Source organism: Macrosteles quadrilineatus, unplaced genomic scaffold (genome assembly GCF_028750875.1).
Source record: "Macrosteles quadrilineatus isolate MER2022 unplaced genomic scaffold, UCM_ALF_1.0 Scaffold_5__1_contigs__length_97177068, whole genome shotgun sequence".
Lineage (NCBI taxonomy): Eukaryota > Metazoa > Arthropoda > Insecta > Hemiptera > Cicadellidae > Macrosteles > Macrosteles quadrilineatus.
The window spans coordinates 15,172,745-15,191,691 of NW_026542598.1; the positions used below are offsets into that span (position 1 = coordinate 15,172,745).

General features: G+C 34.5%; 1 protein-coding gene across 1 annotated transcript in view; it reads left to right on the forward strand.

The window, feature by feature from the left end:
* Positions 1-4,949: 4,949 nt before the first annotated feature.
* LOC128995139 (uncharacterized) overlaps positions 4,950-18,947 on the forward strand; it is a 30,027-nt gene continuing 16,029 nt past the window's right edge. Inside the window, exons 1-4 of the mRNA XM_054420050.1 lie at positions 4,950-5,286; positions 9,358-9,496; positions 14,976-15,144; positions 16,081-16,189. Coding sequence (XP_054276025.1) covers positions 5,161-5,286; positions 9,358-9,496; positions 14,976-15,144; positions 16,081-16,189 — 543 coding nt within the window. The 5' untranslated portion in view covers positions 4,950-5,160. The remainder of the gene's footprint in view (positions 5,287-9,357; positions 9,497-14,975; positions 15,145-16,080; positions 16,190-18,947) is intronic.

Sequence of the window (18,947 nt, forward strand, 5' to 3'; positions counted from 1 at the left end):
TGTTTAATCTATGCTATTAATAAACGGTATCAGCATTCTGACACATACTTTCTCCCATAAGTTTGTCAACAACCTTTATCATGCGTAAGCGGTGAGATTAAATAAACGGAAATGGAATTTGTACAATTTTCTTCAGAATTTAAAGTACTATGACATACTAAATTTTTATCAAAATCGTTCGAGCCAATTTTGGGAAAATCTGATTTACCGTTATTATATGGGGTTTTTATGGGAAAATAACATAATTTACAATAACTTTTGAACCGTAATTTTTACAGAGATAAGATTTGTACCATTTTGTTCAGAATATAAAGGACTATAACATACTAAATTTTTATCAAAATCGTTCGAACCATTTTAGGGAAAATCCTATTTTTCCGTTATTTTATGGGGTTTTATGGGAAAATCTCCATTAAAAATGAAAACTTCTAAAAAATAAAAATAAACTTTCAAAATTGTAAGGACTATAACATACTATGTTAAATCAAAACCGGATTTTTGTCTAAAATTCCATTTTTTGTTATTTTATCGGGTTTTTATGGGAAAATAACATAATTTACTATAACTTTTGAACCGTAATTTTTACAGAAATGGGATTTGTACCATTTTGTTCAGAATATAAAGGACTATAACATACTAAATTTTTATCAAAATCGTTCGAGCCATTTTTGAGAAAATCCAATTTTTCCAGTTTTTTATGGGTTTTTATGGGGAAATCCCCATTAAAAATCAAAATTTCAAAAAAATGAAAAAAACGCCTGGAGATACCATGGATTAGAACCTACATACCAAATTTCATCGAAATCGGACCACAGGTGTAGTCTCTAGCTCTGTACACATCCAGACACACAGACACACAGACACACAGACACACACACACACACACACACACACACACAGACATCACTTCGAAAACCACTTTTTTGGGTCCAGGGGGACCCAAAACGAATATATCCACTCAAAACTCAAACTCGAAAATTTTGACGAAAACAATACTTTCTCCATATACTATAGTATAGCCGGAGAAAGTAAAAATTGCAGCAGCGGGCGGCCGGGCTACAAAATTTTTATTTCAGCTGTGGTTTTTCGAATCTACGACGGCGCTGAAGTACGACGGCGCTGAAGGGCCACCAACTATAAAAAAATATTTTTCTTAATCTCTGAGAAAAAACTTAGAATTCTGAGTTTAAAGTCAGAATATAACAAGTGGGCGTTCCACTCTGAGATTAAAGTCAGAATTCAACTAGTGGGCGTTCCCCTCTGAGATTAAAGTCAGAATTTAACAAGTGGGCGTTCCTCTCTGTGAAATGAGTCAGAATTCTGAGATTAAAGTCAGAATTGAATTGTGGGCGTTCCTCTCTAGGAAAAAAGTCAGAATATAACTAGTGGGCATTCAACTCTTAAGACAGAATTGAACTGTGGGCGTTCCTCTCTTATTGCAACGATATTATCAGCATATCGATGCTATCATCCCTACTATCTTAGACAAAAGAAATAATATAAATATCATTTCTGTTGTCTATTCTACTGTGTTCTTCTACTTGCAACGTTGCCAATTCTACCAGGCCGCGGCCTGGAGTTAAAGGTGGCCGTGAGAAGAGTATAGTAGAGTATAGTAGCACGGCCGCCTTATGGTGGCCGTGGTAGTAGAGACTAGATAAGTCAAATTCTTACGTTAATCTCAGAGATGAACGCCCACAATTCAATTCTGACTTTAATCTCAGAATTCTAACTCCTTTCACATAGAGGAACGCCCACTTGTTAAATTCTGACTTTAATCTCAGAGGGGAACACCCACTAGTTGAATTCTGACTTTAATCTCAGAGTGGAACGCCCACTTGTTATATTCTGACTTTAAACTCAGAATTCTAAGTTTTTTCTCAGAGATTAAGAAAAATATTTTTTTATAGTTGGTGGCCCTTCAGCGCCGTCGTATGAACGAAATGATATCCACAAAATAAAAATAAAGAGCTCGTGGAAAGTGGATAAACCAGTACTGCCAGTATTTACTGTTTTAACTGGTGAAAAGGAACAAACAAATAAGGGAATATGGCTAATTAATGTTTTAACTCAAAAGTGTTTAATGTATTTGACCAATGCCATAGCAAATGCCACAAGTGTAAATGCCGGATAAAAAAGTAATGATAGTTAGTACTTGATGCCTTTTACCATGCAACAATCAACATTATTCTTTTCTTGGTAAGAAACAAAACCGTGGCTAGTTCACAAATTCCCACAACCATCAGCTCACCTCACACTCACACTCACACTCTAACGCTGCTATCAAATTAATCAGCCTTGACACCTTTAATATACTATTATAGATAATATCTACTTACGTATCACGTATGCCAGTAGGTGTCAATTATTAAAACTTGATATGCTGTACATGTTTCAAGCCTAAATACGGCTCATCTTCAGCAGCATTTTTCTATGTACAATTTTCACATCGAGAGATGATTGTCGACTATATACAGACCACATATACACACAAACACAGAACGTTTTAGCATGCTATTTTTATTATTTACATGTGTTTTTGTAGCGTACGCTCGTTTAAACAATACCCGACCGGACGACATTTGTAGGCCTACTGAGGAACACGAACACGGGAGGGGGGGAGTGACGTCACGGTATCAGCTGACTGGTGGTTGTCATTTCCAGTTTTGTTATCTACATCGTAATACAGCTGATAGGTGATTTTGTCCGAATATTCCTCTCTCGTATTTAACATGGTTTCATTGCCGTGTTCTTTCACATGTTGGTAAATAAATAATTCCTCCCATACTTTGGCTTTGTTTTTCTGGCTACAACTTTTCAAAATACTTAATGATTTTTCAAACTCGATTTTATGACCTATGTTATCCTTAAGATGTTGTGCAACAATCGACGTAGGTTTATTCTGTTTAGAGGCATTATGTTCCTTAAACCTTTGAGAAAACGACCTATTTGTGTACCCGACATATTTTTTGTCACATTTGTCACCACCGTTGCATTGTATGAGATATACCCCTTTATCTTGCTTTTTATCAATGGATCGTTTCTGTCCTTGGAGATGGTTTCTGTTGATTTTGTATCCAGGGTGGAATCCATAATTTTTGAAAATGTTGCCAATTGTTTCAGAGTGTTTGTTTACATAGCAGAAGGGGATATATTTTTTATTTGTAGAAGGATTTTTCGGTTTATTTAGGTTCTGTTTTGTTTTCCTAATTAAGTTGTCAACTAATTGAACATTGTAGCCATTGTTAAAAGCAATCTGTTTAATAATGCTCTTTTCTTTTTCAAATTCACGGGGACAAAGGTTGTATGTAAGAAGTCGGTAAACCATGGATCTGAAAGCTGCTAATTTATATTGATTAGGGTGATTGGAACTTTTCGGTATTACTAAGTCAGTTTGTGTGGGTTTCCTATAGATGCCAAACTCATATTCGCCATTGTTTGCTTTGGTTATTTTAATGTCTAAGAAATTTAGGCAATTGTTGGTTTCCAGTTCCATTTTAAATTTGATGGAGTTATGAATCTTGTTTAAATGTTTTATGAAAACGTTTGCTTGTCGTTTAGTTCCTCTGAACACTAAAAACGAATCGTCAACATATCTCTTATAGAACAGAATTTTTCGATAGTGAGGATTAGATGGCGTTAAAATGTTGTTTTTTTCAAACTGTTGCAAGTATATTTCAGCCAGGAGAGCAGACAATGGGCCACCCATAGGTAGTCCTTTCGGGTTACAATATGTTTTACAATTCCATTCAAAATAATTCTGCTTAGTTATTTCATCGACCATTGTTTTGATGTCTTGTATTTCACTTTCAGAGAATTTTTCAGACAATTGTAGCTTTGTAACTAACGCATCAATAGCTTCGTTGGGAGGTATGTTTACGTACATGTTATCAACATCAATTGATAGCAAGATACTGTTTGGGTCGTGTTTGTTTGATTTTAAGGAATCTATAAACTCTTTGGAATTTTGACTAGTGTTATCAGATGTCAAATCAAGTTTGGATTTAATCATATTTGATAGGAATTTACTCAAATTGTATGATGGAGCTGGGATGCAGTTGATGACAGGCCTGATAGGCATTCCGTCTTTATGGGTTTTAACAATAGGTTTAAACTGTGGTGGAGTAGCTTTTAAATTAATCAGATGTTTTCGTTTTTTCGGATGAATGATTTCATTGTTGTTTACAAGATGTTTTAGATTTCTATTGTATTCAATCGTTTTGTCCTCGATCTCATATACACCATTTTCAGTAAAGAATGCATTGATTTTGTCATCTAGATCTGTTTGATTTATAACAACTGTAGCATTTGATTTGTCGGCTTCTATTATTCTAGCAGAGCTATGGTTGAGTTTGTCCTTAATAACCTTAAGACATTTATTTTCGTTACTAGTCAAACGTTGCTTGCGAAGTCTTCTCTGTTTTGATTTTGATATGATTTTCTCTATTTTGTTAGCAGCCTCATATCTTACTCTATCTTTCTTATTGTTATCCAAAAATGATATTGCTACCTCAGTTTCAATGATTAAGTTTTTTATGTCATCACGAGCGTACGCTACAAAAACACATGTAAATAATAAAAATAGCATGCTAAAACGTTCTGTGTTTGTGTGTATATGTGGTCTGTATATAGTCGACAATCATCTCTCGATGTGAAAATTGTACATAGAAAAATGCTGCTGAAGATGAGCCGTATTTAGGCTTGAAACATGTACAGCATATCAAGTTTTAATAATTGACATCTAACGCTGCATTATACTGTACGCTGCATGCTAAAATGCATTATAGTGTACCTATATTCAATGGTACAGGTAGGACTTAAGGAAAATCAGATATATTCAGTGGTGGCAACACTGATATATCAAATCGTTGCAGACAGAAATAGATAGAACATCAGCTGATATTTCTTTATTTGTGTGTAATCAAAAATCAACTGGGCCGAGACGACCAAAAAGCTTTGTAATTTTATTTTGTTTAGCCTAGTCGGTCTTTCAAATAAATGATTACATAAGTCAAGAAGTTTTCAATGTAAGCGTGGTTTTATGTTGCGCATCGTCTCTTGTATTGATCAGTGCTGTTGAAATAATTTTAACTCAAGATAAGTCTTTTAAATTTAGTGCTGTGAATTTGTGATAACCAAGTCCTTTGTTTACATTTACAAATGAGTAGATCTAGTTCACGTGAAGGGTCCATAGGCTATCAGTCCACTAGTTCTTCAAGAGATCCCATATGGACAAGAGTGGCAAATGATCCAGCAGGGGACAGAACATCTTATGGAGAATCTATTGTAAGTTATAAATAAGTTAATGCGTTCAACTCCTTGCCTAAACCTTCCTGTTACTGTTACATAACCATGTCCTGTTACTGTTATCAAAGCAACTTGTAGGGTTTAATTATTCGTTTGTAAGTTATAATGTATTGCAAAATAACAGGTCCTTAACCTCAATGTAAGTTAGGGTCTACAATGGCCAAAGGGTGTGATTGACCACTATTTTGGACAAATCAAAAACCTAACCTCAAACGTTGCCAAAGAAGGCCCCCTCCCCTTACATCAGTTGACGTGAGTGAATGTTTTCCTTTATAGGCCTAATATAACTTAAGCATGCCTTCATCTAAGCCATGGTGTCCAAGTACTCAGTGGTGGAGTCTTAAAATGTCCTGTCTGGAAACGCTCATTTTTGTATTTTAACATATAGCCTAAGTTAGAAATAATTTATATCACTTTTAGAAAGAGCAGAGTGTGAACGCGTCTTTCGATGTGTTCCCACGCCACTACAACACTGCAAGTGCTAATTCTTTGAGGCCTAGCCCATGTCTTAATTCTAAACAATTAATAGTCTTTATCAATCAAATGTAGTTGGACCCTTTGAAAATTAATAGGCCTAGGTAGTCATGCTATATAACCAGGGTTGCCACCTGTCCCAATTCTGTTCGGGACAGTTCTGATTTTGGTCCATTGTGCCGATGTTAATTCGGTGGGAGGGGGGGGGTTCCCGATTTTCCCCCATACCAAAGGTGGCAACCCTGAATATTTAACATCTAATTTACTTTTTTATTTCCTCTCAACAGTTACACCATTTTACAACAAATCATGATAGTTGATATTAAAGTTTCTAATAGCACATAACTACTAAAACAACCAATAAATATACAATAAATATAATAAATAATATAACAATAACAAATGCATAAAGAGATTTGAACGCAATAACTTAACAAAAATAAATAGCAACAATTTTGACAAGATCTAATTAGTAGCTCTAGGAATTGAAATCTTAGATCCGCAGGATGTAGGCTAAGTTATACCTATCCTAAGGTTGCTGGTTCGATTCCAATCAAGATTGTTTCTAGACCCAGATACCATTTGTCAACAGGCTATCAATTATTGATTCTAAGTTAGGCGCAGACCTAACAAAAAGGGTGATGTAGGCATTGTACAGAGGCCACCCTTATACAGTGTGCGGTGGTTATGTTAGGTTGGGTTATCATAAATAGAAAGTATGACTCATCTGGTATCGTTCGATTCATAACAAAACGAGGAAAGTCCTGCAAACATATTTATGATAACCCAACCTAATATAACCGCTGCAGCCAGGGGCGTCATTTGGGGGGGGGGGGGGGCGTTCCTGGGCTAGAGAAAAAAATGCTGTACTAGCTAATAGGCTACAGTATACAAATATTTTCTCCTGTCAAATCCTAAAAAGCACGACAGAAAAAATCTTACCTATTCTTCTACAGTAATTTGAAACAAAAATATAATTATTTAGTGTCTCAGTAGCACATTCTTGAATTGTGTCAAATTATATTATTGATACAAAAATTTGATTTGCTTTTAAGTAGGCCTACTTAAATACTTGTGTTTTTTTCAAACTAAATTAAACTGTTATAAACTATAGGCTATGAATACAACCGTATTCATTGCTATAGGTCTAAATGTTATACAAGAGAATTTGGTCATAAATCTAATAACAAAAATAATATTAATACACCATGAAACTATTGATCACGTTTTTTAGATGACTAGTACCAACATATTATTATGTTTCTGTCTGTTGTCAAAAACTGTTAGTTTCATTAATTTTCTGCCTAAATTTGCATAAATTTTACTCATAATTTTGTTTTTATTTGAAGTGCTTTTGAAAATTAAAATAAGCTTAAACCCCTCTTTTTTGTTTCCAAACTGCAAAATTTTCTGGAGGAGGACCCCCGGACCCCCCCCTCCCCCCCCCCGTTTGCTGGGGGTATTCCGTACCCCCCAGTGTTTGTCCCCCCCCCCAAGGATTTGGTGAAAAGACGTCACTGGCTGCAGCGTGCTGTAAAATATGTGGCCTCCGTATAATACCAAAGTACTACGGTATTCATAATTTTTTTCTCTTTACTCGACTCAGACATTCACCCTTTCTTGCTTTCTTCCTCCAGATGCTCATGACCTTATTTAATTATTTTGGCGGCAAACACCATTTTTACAATAAATTTTACATTTTGATACATATGCAACAAGATTTTTTTACATGCTGTTGAATATTGTGCAGCTACATACAATGATACATGCAATGATGAATTTTACAATGAAAATAACATGCAGTTATTATAACAATGAAGATTAATAGTTGGATTAAATAAAAAATGTTTGGCGATAGGATAAATAGACTATAACTAGGTAACAATAATAATTGGCAATAACTCAAAGAATATTAGGCTACACAAGCTTAAATCCTAAACTATTAAAAACGTTAAAATAGCAACTGTAACAGTTATACGTTCTATTATAACTTAACACTAACTTACTTCACTGAGCTTCACTTTTAAGAATGGAAGCATATTATAATAAACAATAAGATAATTAATTTAGTCTATAAACACTGCCTCAATCATTTAATTAAATTCCTTGGGTACTTATAAATTCAAACAGAGTCGAAACAACTTATAACTTGTTGACTTAAAGGCCTAATTTCTAAACCAAAACTGGGTTCAAGTGTTTATAAAACTTCCATGAGTCAAGTGTTATGTTGGAATTGTTGCCATGTAACCATGAATCACGGGTCCAGACTTATGTATGTAGCCTTGACAAATGATAAGAGCACATCTGGGACTCCTTATCACTCCTTTGTGTTAGGTTGGCAGTTGACCAGTGTGCAAGTACAAAAATGTCACAAAACAGTTTAAATACTTCTAGGTCAAGCTCTTCTTCTTCTGACAATGTGCAAGGGACTGTGAGTAATATTGTATTTAGCCTATAATGAAAAGATCAACTATAAACACATTTTTTACATTTTTAATTCTGTTGCCCGTCAAGTAAATGAGGAAAGAATTGTTTTGTCACATGTTCTAGGGGTTTTCGAATTACTGTTAAGGTTACAGGTATCTGTGCTTGAATAGATGTTTCCATATTTAGACCATTACATAACGGATGTTATTGTGATGTATTTTGATGTTTGTCATCAAGGTTAAACATAATACCTAAGTCTGGACCCGTGATTCATGGTTATATTTATATATGGCAACAATTCCAAAATAACACTTTACTTATGGAAGTTTTTAAACACTTAGATGAATTGTTGGATTTAGCAAAATTATGTACTATCCTAATAAAGAAATATTATCAACCCTATCACAAATTATCAATGAGAGTAGGTACTTTGGCTATGGCATGATATTTTTTTTTAAGCAATTAGTAATTCTAATACAGTAGAACACCTCAATTATTAAAGGTGCACTTTGCAATCCCCTTAAAAAAACTAAAGTGACCTCTATAAAATGATCAACTCTATCGAAACAACCTCAATAGCACGCCTTTTCACAATTCAAAATGTAAGCCTGACTTGAACCTCTGTAAAAAGTCGTTTGAGAAATCAATCTTGATACAACTTTATACATAACAGTATTGAACATCGAGCAGTTCCCAAAAGAATTCACTAGAACGGATGTTTAGGAAAATTAAGAAACATAATTTTTCAGACTGAGGTACAAGAATGTAAGTCTAGGCTTGAAACCCCCACTCCACTCCCCTTCATTACACTAAATTTAAAAGCTAGGGTTTTTAGCGAACACCTTATTTTGTAACCTATTTGAAGCTTTGTTACACAATACTAATAGTACAAAATAATAATAATTTGAAAATAAACTTTTTGTTTGCATAAGAGTTGAAATAACATTGATTTTATTAAGAATATCTCAATAGCAAAACTGTCCCCCTTAGTTTCAACTGTTAAAATGTATGTTTTCTTTCTTTTTTCAAATCCACTGAAAATCTTAAGGTAGGACTAATATAATTTTTAAATCAATGACCCAATAAACCAACAATGTCCTCGAATGCAAAAGTTTTATCTGTTATTTGAAGAGAATATATTTATTTCAGGAAGCCCTTCCTCCTGAAAAACGGGAAATATCAACAGGACCAGATGGTGGTCTCAATGTCATTTCCGCCGCAATCTTTGTGGCAGGTGAGATGGCAGGGAGTGGTATCCTGGCCGTACCAAAGGCTGTTGTGGACTGCGGTAAGTATTTAAAACTTGTGTTGACAATCGAATCAGCCAACTTCAGAATTTCTTCCCAATTCTAGTTAATTTCAACAGCAGTTTAAAGACAATCAAGGGTTTTTTTTTAAATAAATTGATTTGAGTGTTGTCTTTTAATTTACTGTAAAAACGTATAATAGTACATACATATTTTAAACATTCATACTGTAGTGATTTAATTTTTAAAAATGTCACTTCTAGGCTACATAGTTTTACCAAAATTTTATTAATTGGTTTGCAGTGTTATTTGTATTTATACAGTTTATAAAACTACTGCTGAACTATTTATTTTATTGTTACCGTTTTATTGTTTTTTTTATCATATGGATCTGTTGATGTCGGAACGAGGACAGCAGCGTTTTTGTGTGTGACCGTTTTATAACGACTCTCTTCCACACACCAGAGTATTTTTTCCTTTGTGGAAGATAATTTCGCTTATTGAAATTTAAAAAGCTTTTGTAGAAAATGTTTAATACTATCTACAAATCTAAATATTGTAAACATTTTATAAATAACTAGGTGAAACCCTTCGAAATCGACGGTTACTTTAAAGGCTTACGCTAACTAATCTAACTGCGATAAATTGAGTGAAATTACACATATTTTGAGCATTTAGCATTGTTTGAATATTAATAAGTGTAAAAACAATAATGCCATTAATTGCGTTAGTTAGTAAATATTGTTGATCATTCCACGAATAAAATATTTCCCATACTGTACGTCATCGGAGTTGTGAGTATGCTATCTGGTATCTCTTCCTTTGGAAGAACCTTTAAATACCTAGTATTAAAATCGTATTGGTGGATATTTTGTAGTTAAACACTCCCGTGATTTCATCAGTGTTATGCGAATTAATCTATGATTTTATTTTAAAACAATCTGTTTGTTATGAAGACACGTTCTAACTTCAAAAAGGGAGGTACATCCATTACAGTGCAAGTTTGATTTTTCCTTCGTCACGTCGCGTCAGTTCATATCGTACTTCTGTGCCAATGAATAACCCTCTAGCACAGTTTTAAGAAATTGGTTGTGGGGTTACTGTTTAAGCTGCCATTCCTTGACATGGGGGATGTCAGTAAGTTGTCTCAGCCTTATCAGTTACATCAAGTTGTCAATATAATCTCTCTACGGAATGTTAGGTGCAGTTGAATATACTTGAAGTGAAGTTGGCTTTTATTCTTGAACTGTTAGGGGCTTCCTCATTTATATGCTAAAAATAATGTAAATTGGCTGTTACGTAAATATTGATGTTTACATGCATTGTTAATCAACGTATCTTATAAATGATGATGTGATCTAGTTAAAGAGGAATATGATCTTTCTGTCAGTGTCATGACAATAGCTGCTTCGATAGTATTTACTCATTGGGCCATTTTTATAGCCAAAATGTCGTGTTATTTTCAATAATGTTACCAACCCAGTGGGCCATGGTCCGTAGTATAGGCCACTGTAAAAAATTTGTCAAGATAGGTACCATTTTAGGCAAGGTTTCTGTGTTTGGATGTTATTAGAAACGGCAAGAGCACAATAAGATTCTTCTGCAAATGAATTTTATGTTGGAGAAATATAAGCCGAATTATAAAAATGTCATAATGCGAGTTTGAGCATTTTGTAACTATATTATATGGGTAAGTTACATAGATTTTTTAGGCTGCTGCTCAGTGTACTTTAAGAATATGTGTTTTAGAGATCAATTAAATGGTTTTTGTTGCAGAGTAGCGCTAGTAAACATGTACAAACCTTTTCGTTAGTCTAATAACATTCAAAGGCTCTCTAAGGGTTCAAGTTCTTATTTCTATACATATATATATATTATGTTTTCACTAAGCTGAATGAATACATCGAAGTAACCTATCTGAAAACCTATCTGAACCTATCTGCAGTATATTGCAGTTTTCCAGCTTAATGACTTTCTAAATCATGCACATATTTCTACATAAATATTGTAAAATGTTTTATCCAGTTGCTGTTAACCACTATTAAATTAACAAAATATGGACACGGCTCAAATGGGCACCGTGCCCTTCTGCACTTGTATTATTTTGTATTGTATTACACAATCGAAGATTTTTCCAATGATTGAAAGCATGTATGACATTAATCTTATGAAACTATGATGATCTGTCTAGAATAATATGATAAAATATAGGGAAAATAAGGTGTTAAAAAGGCATACACCAACACGTAAAATAGATATAAGATGATCAATAAGAAATAATTGTAAGAGTTATTGTGATAAAAGGATTTTCCACTGATTTCATAAAAGAACTTTATATTGCAAAACATGACATGATACAAAAGAAAATCAATTTTAAAATAAGAAAATAACATTGCAAATACTTCTTTTGGACAACTCAGTAACTCCCAATAAATGTGTGTTGTTTAAAATACAATTTTAAAATTACCAGCTGTTTTATTAAAAAGTATTATCCATCTGACCAAAATGTAAACAAATCTGTGGAGGGATCTTTAAAGGCTTCTGGGGCAGAGCCCTAAGCTAATTTACTTAGTTTTTCTTTTGATAACTCATCTACAGACCAAGACCTTTCTTTGGACACCTCTACCAAGTTTCTACGCCCATCCGTTCTCTCAAATTAGAGGAGGCAAAGTTTCCAATTAAATATTTTGATTCCACCATGTTAATCTTATGGGAGAAAACCCAACTTTGATGGAAGATCCTGCCCAAACTAATAAAGATATCAAAAAACGAAAAACACTTTGCAAAACTACAGATCAGGGCAATTCTTTTGACACTTTAATCATCAAAATCGGTCAAAAAATGAGGGAGGAGTTCTGTTCACAAAAATCGGCTTAGCGTATTATATATATAGATGATTCCACCATGTTAATCTTATGGGAGAAAACCCAACTTTGATGGAAGATCCTGCCCAAACTAATAAAGATATCAAAAAACGAAAAACACTTTGCAAAACTACAGATCAGGGCAATTCTTTTGACACTTTAATCATCAAAATCGGTCAAAAAATGAGGGAGGAGTTCTGTTCACAAAAATCGGCTTAGCGTATTATATATATAGATTTTGATTTGATTTTATATTTCCCAGCAGATGAGGTGTAGTTGTCTTCAACTGATCCATAAGGGTTAGGCTTTATTATTGACTATTGGATACAGAAGTAGACACCTATATATGGACCGGCTTAAGCCAATTTTTTATGCTTAAATATTTGGATATATGTGTCATCACTTTATACATAGGGGGACTGAAAAACTCACTGGGAATGAAAAAAAAGAAGATGTATAGTGTTAAAAGTGTTCCAAAAATTGATTAAACCAAAACATAATATTGAAATTTAAATATTTGCATTATTATTTTTGAAAAGTCATAAAACTCATCAAGACTTTCAAAATGTGGAGTAATGAAGGCCTAGCATGATGTGTTGTCTGTGCTTGATCATTACTGATGAACACTGACAATCAGCAATGGCTGAACAAATATCCAGGTCATATTGTACAGCTGTGGTCAATGACCTTCAGGGTGTAACTATGCATTGTATTGTGCCTTATCACCAAACTTAAATATTAGGCCTAGTGACAAAGTGGGAATTGTTTACTTTGCTTTTCAAACAATAGTGATTTGTTGCATAACAATACAATCATAAGACTTCTGTACCTTTCCGGAAATTCAGTTTTAGTTTATTTCCTAGATAGAATTTGAGTTTGCAGCTGAGCAAAAATCGGTTCGGTTTTACCCTCGACTATTAAAGGTTTTACTGACTTAAGTTAGGTCACGAATAATTTTGAAATAACTATGTACAGGAATCACTTTAGATAAGTCAAATTAGACTAGAAATTTGTGGTGATAATTTAATGGGAAATTGATAAAGAGTAATAAAAATACTTTACTTAAAACACAGATTGTTATTTATAAAGAATTCATCTAACGCATTTCAATCTACACTCATATTTCACTCACATTTCGGTTAAATACACACATAGGTGGCGTCCCCCATCTCATTGAATTGATAATTGATAATCATTATTGAGGCAGAGATGCAATTAACTTTGATGATTGAATGCAACCAGAGCTGGTGGTTTGTTAGCATTGAGTGGAGAAATCACTGATTTGAAAGATAAATTCATCAACGTCGTCTTTTACATCAAAGATACATTTTGTATACTGTTTGTAAGCAAATAAAATATTTTAAAATGTTAACATCATAAATGTTACATTTTGTATACTGTTTGTAAGCAAATAAAATATTTTAAAATGTTAACATCATAAATGTTACGAGCTATATTTTTAGATTTACTTTTTATAAACTAAATAATTATTCGTGGTTTCTCTTTGCACTAATTGCTGCTGTTCAAAATCTCTAATTATGTGTGCTAACTTTGACCTCTCGTGGACTGCTACTTATCACTAATTAATGACATCATAACAAATCAGCTGATGTGCATGGAACCTTGTATCTGACATAATGTGCTCTATCTCTAAGGCTATGATGCAGTTTATTGTGACCTTGTAACCCATTTAGATTATTCTTGTCATTATAATGAATGTAGGGAATTTAGTCAGTTTGTCGGAAAAATTACCATCCGTTTCTTCTAGTCACCAATGTATCAAATCTTATTTTACAGTTCATTACGAATATTTGAACCGACTAACGGTTTAAACATTTGTAAGCCTACCGGATCCAATAAATCCCTTTTGTTGTCAACCTGTGAGATCAGAACCAAGAGGAAAGTATGTCAGTTTCTTGAGAAGTATCATAATTTTACGAAAAATTATCCTTCAAAAATTATCCAAGTTTGCATTAACATATTTTTTAACTATACGTAAAATATTTTATACTTTTATTTTGACTACCACTATTTGTGCAAGAATTTAAAGTAACTCAATGTAAATGATTCGAGACTAATCCTGGAACTGATGCAGCCATTCACATACGATTTAACAAATACCCAGAATGCCTAAACGCAAAACAATGAAATTATAGTTCATCTAAGTTTACATAGCCTTAACTAGCAATCTACAGTTATTTGACTTTATTGAGTACCGGTACGAGTTCTGAGAAATTGCTCACTAGTTCTATGTGTTGTAACTAAGCACCGTAGTGAGAACGTCTAGACAACCCCTTACTGACTGTCTGTATTCAGTACATACATGTAGATGAAGATTGATTTATCTGATATGTTACTGATACATTAGTGGGGTTATTCCTTTGTCAGCATTTTATTGCTTTATCATAATAGGTTAAAAATAGAAAATTGTTAGTTGCAATGTAACTGAAATCCTTGAATAGGTTTTACAACATTGAAATTTAATTTGTTTGAGTCATAAATTTTTGCTAATGTCTTTTTTTAAAAAAAAAACCTTTTTTTGTTTACCTCCCTCTTTTCTCTTTTACAAACTTGCAGTACTGGTTTTGATAAGATAACTAAAACTCTATTTTAGTTGACAAACCTATCTACTAATGCATTGATGGTTGTGTTGTAGGATGGATAGGTCTGGTGCTGGTGGTGGTGTTCTGTGTCAACGCTGCCTACGGAGGCACCAGACTAGGTCACTGCTGGGCCATTCTAGAAGAAAGATACCCAGAGTACCGAGGACAAACTCGCAACCCCTACCCGACCATAGCCTACCGCGCTGTAGGACCATGGGGCAGGTAATGATCCGTTGATGATGAAGTCAGTGGTACAGTTCGGCCAAAGTTTCTGTGCGCGCGACCAGATCTGGTTGGGTCTAGGTGAGGGGGTTGGTGGGGGTACTTTTGTGAAAATATTTGTGTCTTGCTACTCACTCACCCCTACCCCCAGCACTGCCAATAGCCGGTACCCGTATGTTTTAGTTCGGCTAGTAGCGGTCCACGCGCACAGAAGTTTTGGCCAACCTGTACTTCTTTTCTTGATCAAAGTAAATTTTTAAGTGACAACTATATTTATTATATAAACTATATAGGCTGAGTCAGTGGCGGTTAGCCCATAAGGACTCTCGGACGCCGCCCTCCCAACAATACATAAATAAATTTCATTTTATTATTCTTCAGTTAAATTAATTTAACGAGCAGGCCTACTTAAAAAAATATACAGTATAAATATATCAACTAATTGGATAATTCAATTCAGTAGCCTAATGACTTATTTTTGATCGTCGCTTGCTTAGTAAGGACGTCGGCCAGGCCGTCCCAATCCCAATACATCTAGTCTTACGGCAGAACAACCGAACAGCGCTGAGGCTGCCATGACGTCATTCCAATGCTTTAGAATGGGCGCTTTGGGACAGAGTCCAAAGTTGTGCGCACACTCTTAAATCAGGGCAGCCACCACAATCTGGATATTCTGTATGGCAAACTCAAACCATCTAATTTCTAAAACTAGAAAACAACTGAGCTAACCTAAAACTGTTATTTTGGTGCTGTTTAGTGATTAATGAATAGTGATGTCAGAGGACCGCTCGTGCGTGTATAAGTAAAATACTAACTGTATTCTTTTTTTAAATTGATTTCACATCCAGTTTATTTAAAGGTAGGCCCTGTATTTCTAGTTGATTAATAAGTTGCAGTTTCATTTAGACCTACATTTAACAGATAGGTATTTTCCAGTATGCTGGTTTCTGGCTGTCTACAGTTTACTCTGTTCGGAGCCGCCATTGTGTATCTGTTGATGGCTGCAGAGATAGTTCAAGAGCTACTGCAAGATCTCATCCCCCAGGTATTACTTTTTTTTTATAGTAATAAGGGTTGTGTTAGTAATAAATTAAATAGATAGGCTATTCGTCACGATCCACAAGTGTTTAGCTCTCACTTCAGATTTGATTTTCATTCATCCTCATAAAAAAATGGGCAGAATCTTCATTGGTATAGATATGATTTAGTCTTTATCCACTGTACGAAACTAATACATAATTTCTTTCTATAGCACATGGGTTATTCTGAATGCAATTCTGTTGTAAAAACAATTAGGCCCTACCCAGACTTGAAACTTAATCATATACTATTGGCATTAGGAAATGCAAAGCTTGTGTCAAGTGTGTATTTTAGAGAATTATATAGTTACTAGCAGAGTGCCCGTCCTTCGTACGGGATTGGCATATAATAAGTAAGTATAAAATGCTTAGTACAGTTATACTCAACCTTTGTGTTTGCAATGGGGGAGGACACAGTATGATAAAATTTGCTTCTTTATTTTTACGGTATGCTATAGTATTACACATCTAACATAGCTATAATTCTATTCCTAAACGACATGGTATATTAGGTGAGGTCAATACTTCAGTATGATAATATTTTTGTTGGGCATCACTCACCTTATTGAAGTCACGAGAACGTAGTCCTTGTCATATCACAATCATACACAGTTCATTGCACATAAAAATATACAAAAATAAAAATAAAAATAAATCCAAATTTAAAATATTAGACAAAAGTTCTCAACACCGACGTTTCGCCGCACCAAAATCAACGTGCGGCGTTTTCAAGGTTATTCCTCTTCTCACGCAATCGTTGTGAGCGCCTAACCACGACTGACGACCCCGGTGGTGGTGGAGGGGGAGGGGGGACTCTGTTATCAAGAACAGCTGATGGCATTATCTTCTTTTGTTTAGATTTATCTATGCATCCTTTAATTTCTTTCTCTATTAGTGTATTGTAAACTGGGCTGATATCAATGGATCAATCTGATATCAATCGAAATCCGACAAACAGTGTACAGAATAAAATTAAGGCAGCATTAAAGAATAATAAACAATACATTGCTGACAGTACATTTTTCCGACTCAGTCCACAATACTGTAAAGCTCCCCATCTATATGGACTACCTAAGTTGCACAAAGAAAACATACCGTTAAGACCAATTGTGAGTGCCATTGGAGCTCCTACCTATGAGTTGTCCAAATGGTTATTACCTATTTTGTCCCCATTATTTGGCCACTCAACGTCCCATTTAAGAAATTCGGAAGATTTTGTACAAAAGATAAGGGATTATACTCTTAATGACAAGACGATAATGGTCAGCTTTGATGTGACTAATCTATTTCCCAATGTACCTATTGTCCCATGTTTGGAGATTGTTAAACAAAAATTGATGATTGATGACACTCTTCCTGAGAGAACTAAACTACCAATTGACTCAATCATGGAACTGCTCACGGTCTGTGTAAATAACAATTACTTCCAGTTTGAAGATACTTTTTACGCCCAAACGGCTGGCATGGCAATGGGAGGTGTACTAAGTCCCATTTTAAGTAACATCTTCATGGATGACTTTGAACATAAAGCTATTACAACAGCTGAGGTTAAGCCTAAGTTATGGTTGCGGTACGTGGACGATGTTTTTTGCTTGTGGGAAAGTGGCATTTCGGAGCTTAATAGGTTCAAGGAGCATATAAACAGCATTTGTGATACTATTAAATTCACTATTGAATTTGAAAATGATTGTAAACTTCCGTTCTTAGATGTAATGGTTGATAGGTCCTCGGACACTTGGCATACCAGTATGTACAAGAAGCCTACGGCAACAGGACAATATTTACATTTTGATTCATACCATCCGGACCACGTAAAATTAGGTTTAATAAAATAATTATTACCCTCAACACCAAAAAAAATAATTAAAATAATTATGTTTAAAATAATTGGGCTTATTAAAAAGGCGAAACTAATCTGTAGTGATGAACAGACTTTTCAGCATGAGGTAGTAACTATAAAAAACCGCTTACTTAACAGTGGGTACCCTAAAAGATTCATAAATAAAGCCTTAAGAAAAATATCCAGCTCTGATACAAGTTTACCACCTAAAGATAACAAACCTCTGGCCACAGTATGCATTCCGTATATTAAAAACCTTTCGGAGAAAATACGGCGCTTGAATGCTAAGCAAGGTATTAGGACGGTCTTTACCTCAAAAAACACGATAAGAAGACAGGTATCTAAAGTGAAACCTCCTAACTGTGGTAATGACAATAAAAACGTGGTGTACAAGGTCCCATGCTCGTGTAAACGTAGCTATGTAGGTCAAACTTCAAGACCGGCTCTCATACGGGTTCATGAACACATGAAAAAAGTTGATACACGTGTAACCTATGGTTCAAAAATATCTGAACACGTTCATGACACCGGGCATTGTATAAAATGGGAGGAAAGCTGTATATTATACAAGGAGCCTAATTGGAAGAAAAGGAATATTATTGAGGCTTTGTTTATTACTTCAGATCAAGATTCATTAGCCAACGCATCCATTGATATCAGCCCGGTTTACAATACACTAATAGAGAAAGAAATTAAAGGATGCATAGAAAAATCTAAACAAAAGAAGATAATGCCATCAGCTGTTCTTGATAACAGAGTCCCCCCTCCCCCCCTAACCTAACCTTGAAAACGCCGCACGTTGATTTTGGTGCGGCGAAACGTCGGTGTTGAGAACTTTTGTCTAATATTTTAAATTTGGATTTATTTTTATTTTTATTTTTGTA